Source organism: Sphaeroforma arctica (genome assembly GCF_001186125.1).
Source record: "Sphaeroforma arctica JP610 unplaced genomic scaffold supercont1.2242, whole genome shotgun sequence".
NCBI lineage: Eukaryota > Ichthyosporea > Ichthyophonida > Sphaeroforma > Sphaeroforma arctica.
The window spans coordinates 1-7855 of record NW_014038316.1 but is presented as its reverse complement, the minus strand read 5'-3'; the positions used below and the strand labels follow the sequence as shown (position 1 = coordinate 7855).

At 47.4% G+C, this 7855-nt stretch overlaps 4 protein-coding genes across 4 annotated transcripts; 3 read left to right on the top strand and 1 right to left on the bottom strand.

The window, feature by feature from the left end:
- Nucleotides 1-408: 408 nt before the first annotated feature.
- SARC_12353 (hypothetical protein) lies at nt 409-2396 on the top strand (the record flags this gene model as incomplete). The annotated part of the gene is made up of 1 exon (XM_014293544.1): nt 409-2396. A coding segment is annotated over one exon (1905 nt), but the record flags the coding sequence as incomplete, so codon positions are not given.
- Nucleotides 2397-3073: 677 nt separating this feature from the next.
- SARC_12352 (hypothetical protein) lies at nt 3074-4258 on the top strand (the record flags this gene model as incomplete). The annotated part of the gene is made up of 2 exons (XM_014293543.1): nt 3074-3339; nt 3446-4258. The coding sequence occupies exons 1-2, from the start codon at nt 3238-3240 to the stop codon at nt 4256-4258; spliced, it is 915 nt and encodes a 304-aa protein (XP_014149018.1). The 5' UTR covers nt 3074-3237.
- A 72-nt stretch (nt 4259-4330) lies between these two features.
- Nucleotides 4331-4684, top strand: SARC_12351 (hypothetical protein; the record flags this gene model as incomplete). Its single annotated transcript, XM_014293542.1, has 1 exon — nt 4331-4684. The coding sequence occupies one exon, from the start codon at nt 4331-4333 to the stop codon at nt 4682-4684; it is 354 nt and encodes a 117-aa protein (XP_014149017.1).
- A 347-nt stretch (nt 4685-5031) lies between these two features.
- Nucleotides 5032-7250, bottom strand: SARC_12350 (hypothetical protein; the record flags this gene model as incomplete). Its single annotated transcript, XM_014293541.1, has 3 exons — nt 5032-5669; nt 6256-6380; nt 6816-7250. 3 exons carry the CDS (start codon nt 7248-7250, stop codon nt 5468-5470), a joined length of 762 nt encoding a protein of 253 aa, XP_014149016.1. The 3' UTR covers nt 5032-5467.
- Between the last annotated feature and the right edge of the window lie 605 nt (nt 7251-7855).

Genomic DNA, 7855 nt, shown 5'->3' with positions numbered 1-7855 from the left:
ATATATATACATATATATATATACATGTATATATATATATATGTATGTATGTATGTATGTATGTATGTTGTATGTATGTACATGTATGTATATATATATATATATGTATGTATGTATGTATGTATGTATAAGTAAATATTAATTTATATGTATATATATCGTTAAATATTGGTGGAATTCGTTTGGTGGTGGCGAAGTGTGTACTGGATCCCATATATTATTTTCGCCTGAACATCGTGCCAGGTCTTGCATTTGAGATCTTGTACGACTAATACCACATATGCCGAATTATTTCTGACATTACACGACAGAGAGGTTTTCATATCTCAAGCAGCACCGCTACAATCAGCGTTTTTATTCAGACATCACTTGGCCCTGATTTCTAATTTGTATCCTTACCTCTCATAGCGCATAGATTGGAAACGCCACAAGCACAAGTCAGTCTGTGAGTTTCGGAAACTGCGGAAGAGTGGTAGTGTACAGCCTCATAAGCGCACTTGTCGGGCTACAGCGATTGAGCTGGCCGATAGACACTCTCCACCAGTCCTGTGTGGGTCATATACACTGAGCAAGGTCTGTGATAGGGCTGCTGATTCATCAATAGGTACCCCGATTACACGCCCAAATGGCACAGTCAGTTTGCATTCGCTAGATCAGAGGTCTCCCCGCTCCAGAAATGAGCCAATGGTGGAAGCTGTATGTGCGTGTAGTCAGAAAAGGAAGTCAAAGGGGAAGACGCGGATGAAGGCTCTTCATGCGACGGGAAGATCTACAGCCACTCCTCTGAAGAGATCGCCCGACATTATAACATCTCACAATCCAAACAAATGCGGTCAGAAGGATAGCCAATCCAGATCACATGCAACAACAATCCGTTCCGATGATGTGCTAAACAGCCTGGTCGAGGATGGGACTCAAGCCATCAGTGCAAAGGAAATCACTCCGTACCAGAGCACATTGCAGGGCAGAAGTACATTAGCACGCACTGCTGTCGACACATCGGTTGCCAAACCGACAAGTGGCAAACCCAAGGTGAGGTGCAATACTCCCGTCACCTATCCTGTTACCAGCAATACGATGGTCATACCGACGATCAGACGGTCTAAAGCGAACTATAAAACTGGCACCACGGGATGTTCGCGGCACAAGCGGTTGAGCGCCAACAACCAGATCAACACGCACACGCTGAGACAGTCTCCTGACGGGCGCACGAGGTGCCGTGGGAACGGTACGAAGCCACACACCTCGAGGGTCGACTGGGGTGAGAATACTCTAGTCCATCCTATGTCAGACACGCCACATACATCTGCGAGGCTGGTGAGCGAACCTTTGTCAGCGGATACTTTAGGACGTGCTCAATCGAACTTATTAATGAACGCAAACGCGTCGACCAATAAGAAAATGAAAAGGACTGCACACGAGCCCAACGCAGTAGAAAAACCTACGATTTCGCTCGCCTTGGGTGGTAGGGCTGGTTTTGAACCAAAGAAAGTTAGTCTACATACGAAGGCAAGGGATGTTCAGATGGGAGTACCACAAATGATTTCGATCAATGCTGCGGTGAATGCAGACAATGTTGCTTTGGAGGCGAGTGTCGATGATGCCCAGATCAGCACATGTCCGTCAAACACAAAGCGAGAATGGACAGATGTGAAGCTGGAATGGAATGACCCCACGAAAGGCCCACCCCCTCTCCTATTACGCACAGTATCTGACAATCCCCCATCACATCACCTCTTGGATGAGCAATCCCCGAATACACTGATGTGTGCGTGGCATGGCTGTGATGCGAGGGAACCAGACGGGGATGCTCTCTTTCGGCATATGTATATGCATGTTACAGAGCTTCCAGTCGCATGTGCATTTGAGAACTGCGGGATGGACTTCTCATCGCACGCCAATCTTGTGGCGCATACCTCATGCCATTTCATAGCAGCCACTCACACGTGTGCCTGGAAGGGCTGCGACTTCGCCTTCAGCCGCAAAAGACGAGAGCATTTTGTGACACATATGCGAACACACACGCGTGAAGCTGCCTTTGCGTGTCCGTGGGAGAACTGTGATGCCGTAGCTACAGCTAAGCAAGTGATAGTCAAGCACATGATGAAGCACCACAGCGGAGTGCTCCCATTCGCCTGTACTGAGGGAGGGTGCGACAAGCGGTATGCTACTAAATATGCCCTAGCAAGACATCGGGTCACGCACACGGATAGATTTGCCTGTGTCTGGGAGGGGTGTGAAAAAAGACTGAGTTGCGAAGCTAAGCTCAACGCACACATGATGAGTCACGCAGGGAAGAAACTGTTGTCTTGACAAGTCGCAGGCCTCTCACTCTTAGCAGTCCAATCACAGGTGCTTGATAAAGGTCTTGTAACGCTACTCTTGGCGCTGACGCCCTCGAAAAGTTGTAGTTTAGAGCTTCGGTTATTATACGGTCAGTGAGGAAGAGTAGGAGTGGTACAAGTTGTGTTGAGTTTCTCCGCATCCACCAAGCACATGTAACCTACCATAAAGGTCTACGTACAGGGTCGTATGGGAGACTGTATATATATATATATATATAGTGTGGTTGTAATGCAGAGCCGCAGCCGCTTCGACACAGTTGTGGATGCTTCGATCTGTACCGTCTATCACTCAAAAGAATCGGACACTCTGAGGTATGCAGGGGGGGGGGAGGGGGGGGGTGGTATGTATATGATCACATACAGCACATCAGTCATAGTACACCCAATCGTTGCTCATAGTGTGGTACTAACCTGCTTTACAATATGGTTGTGAGCATCGTTTTCTGACGCATCTTTTCTATGTATTCTGGTTCCATATACCGCACTACTGGGATTAGATCGCCGTCAAGTAGGCGAACGAATGTGGCGGTCATGGTGCCGTGATGTCTCAGATATTCCTATGGTCCCACCCGACGTGATGCTGAGTATGAGACGTGGATAGCCAACATAGACGCAGACACAGAGTGTCCGCGCAGTGTCAACGATATCACCGATCTCAACATTGAAACACTGCACCAGGCTATTGGGCATGAGCATGCACTGGTCCACTTCTGGCTCAAACTGTGCCTGTTCCCGGACGAGCTGCAGACCTATCCACAGTCTATATCCACCAACTCGTGGCATTTGATGGCGTGCTCTCGCAGAATCGTTGGGTTCTCTGGCACGCGCGATCTTGGATTGCTGATTTCACTTTTGAAGTATTTATATTTCACTTTTGAACTATGCCACAGCCATGGGTCACCTGGAAGGACATGAAGGGGCCAACAGACGCATGCTAGCCATCAATCACCGCGTCAAGGACGAGGACGTGTTCTCAGTGGGTGCACACGAGGACGTAATTGAGCGCATCGTTGCCATAGCGAACCAACGCGCGGTGGATGCCATCATTGACGTGGGCGCGCTGTTCCAGGGCCACACACTCTGCCGTACCGAACTTTCAGTCTCAACGCGACACCGCGGCATCATCTACCACTCGCCTGAGGGGTGGCGCACGCTGTCCACAGTCCCACACACTTAGGCCCAGGACATCGCCACCTCCACCATCCCCGTGCACCAGTGCCTGGTGCTGTATGACCAGGAACACATACGCGGGTAGATATGCGCTGCGGCATGATGCGGTTGCTCTGGTCACTATAGGCCCAGGTCTGACCCGGGATGCGTATATGCAGGCTATCGGCCGCTTACGACAGTTGGACGGCGCGCAGCGGTTTGGTCTCGTGGTGCCTGAGGTGATTTCAGAGAAAATCAACGAAACCTCTACGGGTACGAAGGACTGGTCCTGTGCACAGCGCCTAGTGGCGTGGTTGTTGCTGAATACGGATTACGCGGTACAGAGCAACGTGGTGAATTGGGTGGAGCAGGCTGTGTACTTCCGCATCACAGACGCTGAACGGCGGCGAGATGAACTGGACAATGGTGATACGATTGAGACTGATGATGCGAATAGTTTGGAAAAAACATCACAGACCTTACCCGCAGAAGAAAAGATTGAGACCTCGGTATGGTATATAGATGACCAGGACCAGCCAGACGCCCTCTATGGCAAGCACTGCCGCCCAGAAACACCTGCAACACGTGCACTCGCACTGCTAACAAAACATGCGGAGCACTTTATTGATGACACACCAGGTTCCGAACTGCATGCCGGTATGGAGACCATTGCAAAGTCTCTGCAGCCACACAGCGACCCAGGAGCAGCCAACACCGACCATGGCTTCAATAAGCTTGTGCAAAGGGAGATGCAGCAACAGTAGGAGCAGGAGATCGTCAAAGTGGTGAACAGATCGGCGTACACTCCGGCTATTGATTCCGATGCGAGAGAGACGATGAAACCCATCGCAGTCAACGAAATGGTTATTGACACTCGCTTGCTCTGCACAACGAACTTCACAGAATCGGCCGCAACCTCGACATCGCGCCACTTCTTCAAGTGCGTTGGCCCTCTGCGGTGGAAAGCCGACGAAGATATGTACGAAGTGCTCACACAGCGCGAAGCCGAACGATACCTGGAGGAGGGTGTGCAGTTGCTGCATCTTCATGTGCATGCCACGGCGCCTGTCACTGCATTGCTGAGCGTGTACAACGGATTCTCGTCCCTCGGAGATGAGAAACGTCGCCACTTTGTGGTGAGTTGCAGGGACAAGTCGGCTCTTGGAGCTCTATGCCATGTGATAAATTAGAGACAACTGTCAGAAGCAATACCGCATTCGCACTTTGAGCAGGCACTGATCAATGTACGATTGGCGTAAATATAGGTCCGTTTTGGGATGCGCTGGTGGCGACAAATGAAATGAATACAGAGGGGCTGTATTGAAGCCAATGATAGAGTCACAAGTAAGTAATAATCACACATAGTGGCCCAAGAATATAACAGCTATCAATATTGCAGGCAGCATAGTCAATCTGCTATATATTAGCATGCATTATTAAAATGTAACTCACAAATTCTAAACTTGGTTGAACCATTAAATTCAGTAATACTCTTTGCAATTTGTACTATTCAGGACATACGATTGCAATCTACAGATGGCTTCAGAATATTTTATTATCGTAAAATTATCTCAATCGATTTAGACCGATGAGCCGCGTATCGCCCATTGCTCTATTGCGGAGCATGATTGACGTATGCGATCACACGAATCTTCCGTATTGTATATGAACAAAAAGAAGGCATAGGAATATCTGAGACATCACGGCACCATGACCGCCACATTCGTTCGCCTACTTGACGGCGATCTAATCCCAGTAGTGCGGTATATGGAACCAGAATACATAGAAAAGATGCGTCAGAAAACGATGCTCGCAACCATATTGGAAAGCAGGATAGTATCACACTATGAGCAACGATTGTATATACCATGACTGAGGTGTTGCGTGTGATCATAGACATAAACCTGCTGTTTCGATAGCATACCAAAAGTCACCCCCCCCTCGAGAAATGTTGTCATGACAACCGAGCACGACTACATCGTCCGTTGATTGATGCGCGCGTACATAGATGCTGTAGCCTCGTCCACTGCTCTCTCCCACCGAGTGCCTGCACTGTGCTCTATGTTCTCTTGTCCATTCGCTTCAGACGCACTCACCACTTCCGCTGCTTTTACAAGACACTGCACAAATTCGTTTGTGTGCGTGTCGATAGCTGTAATCAGTTCCTCCCAGCCTCTGTCAATATCATGAATAGCAGTGAACAATGATCAACGACCACAGTAACAATGTTTTTCTCTCTCGTATCAATATAAAGCGAAAAGGAGGTATGGATGGGCGTTGTTTCAGAACGACTAGACCGCAAAAATAAACGCATTCATTTGAGTTTAGGCCTAAAAGGTATTTTTTGGTGAGCAGACCACACGAAAAAACATGACAGTCCAACGTCATCGACTTTTACTACACAAACTAATACTACACAAACGTATGTATACATATTCATGCAGATTACCACAGGATATCCAGAACCAATCCTGCGGTAGTTTTAGGGACAGAGTAAATGTAAACTAATCAGCTCGAGAAAAATCCCGAGGAAATAGTTGATTATATAGTGTTGCAAATAGATAAATAAACCAGATATGTATACAAAGACATGTTTTTGCTGAATTTGATATATGCCAAAAAAAAAAAGAGGAATGACCTTAACCAGGTATATGTCCGCGTTGTTAAATAGTGTAACAAACGAAAACATAAAAAATATAAATATACAAAGACATGCCTTTGATGTGAATTTGATAAATTTTACATAAGAAAATGGCCTTACCCAGATATACGGCCGCGTGGTGTGAGGCTGTCAAAGTCGTACCAAATATGCCCCAGCAGCGCCACCAATCGCGCATTGACTTTGGGACTGCTTTCTATCGGGCTCTGCACTATGGCATTAATGGCCTGACGAATCCATGACAAAGTCGAGAGAACGCGCAGAAGTTAGTGATGCTAGTTCAGGCAAATCTTAGCAGAACTGAAGCTCCAAATTACTTTCGGATTCGACGACTACAACGCAATCGTTGATCATGAGCAGAGCATGATTGGCGATGGTCAGATCGCGTGCCGCTTTAAAAGCTTCAAGTCTGGGTGAGTCACTATACACACACAGATTGTCCGATGATCGTCTACTGAATTTAATACTTGTGCAAGCACACAAATGCACACATGGTCGTACACAAACACTACCCAATCCCAGTACAATTCACAATTCTTCGATCACGCGGATAATAGTTACTCGCACCTGTATTAACGTATCGCGCAAACTCTTCGGGGCGGAGATGCGAAAACAAAGCTCAAGTCTTACAATACACCGCCATACAGCAGCAAACAACACACCTTCTCGCGACATTTACGGAACCAATCCGCACGTTTCCAGCGTTCCGCCAGTGCGTTCCGCTGCACGTAGTCCTGCACAGTTTGAGTCTTCTTCTTTGGCCGATTCAACATTGTTCTTTGGCCCAGAGTCTTCCTTACAGATTCTTTGCTTGTCGTGGCCTGATTCGGAGTTCCTTCATCTGTGTGTGTGCCCAACGCTTGTGCCTGCTGGGCATTCTGCAAAGTGTCTCTCTCATTGTGCGATGTGTTTGTAGCTTCGCTCTGCCTGGCATCCGCATGTTGTTTCTCATGTGCAAGTCCCATCCGTGGCTTTACTATCACCTTCCCATTGATATGTGAGGTTCGATCCCCAGGTATATCCGTGGCCTCGGGCACAAGACCTTCGCACCCGTCGATACCGAAGTAGAAGCCTGGCACGCAAAAACCATTCCGCATATAAACATACATGTATGGTGCACCAGTGCGATCAAAGTCACTAAAGCGCCTCGTATATTTATACTAAGTGGGTCACGTGAGTAAGTCTGTGAGTATGTGGGGGTCCGTGTGGAAATAATGACACTCATAAACCACACTGCGCCTGTGTATATTCAAATATGCACGGCAGGGCTGTCGAATCTGACGAGAGTGTAGCAAGCAACGATTCGAAACCTACACATGCACGATCCGGAATACCACTGATCCGGAATACCACTACAGAGGAAACACAGTGCAAGTATGAACGTTACTGTGATTTTTTTTTCATGTTCGTTTGTACCTCTTGTACTCTTGAGTGCCTTATAGTCTTGGGTGTTTCAAATAAACAAACCAAAGCCCGCGTCGGACAGTGCACTTGATCGTAGTAGATGGATGTATCAAGTGATGCCAAGTAGTCCATAGCAAAGGTCGCTAGAAGATTGTCAGAAATATTGGGAGGAATCCGTGTATTCCGCGGACCGCACACAACCCTATTACTGTATCGTATCTATATTTCGCTTTAATGACGTTGAAGAAATGCAAAATAACATAGGTATCAAGTATTTTAGGTATGTTGGAATGACATA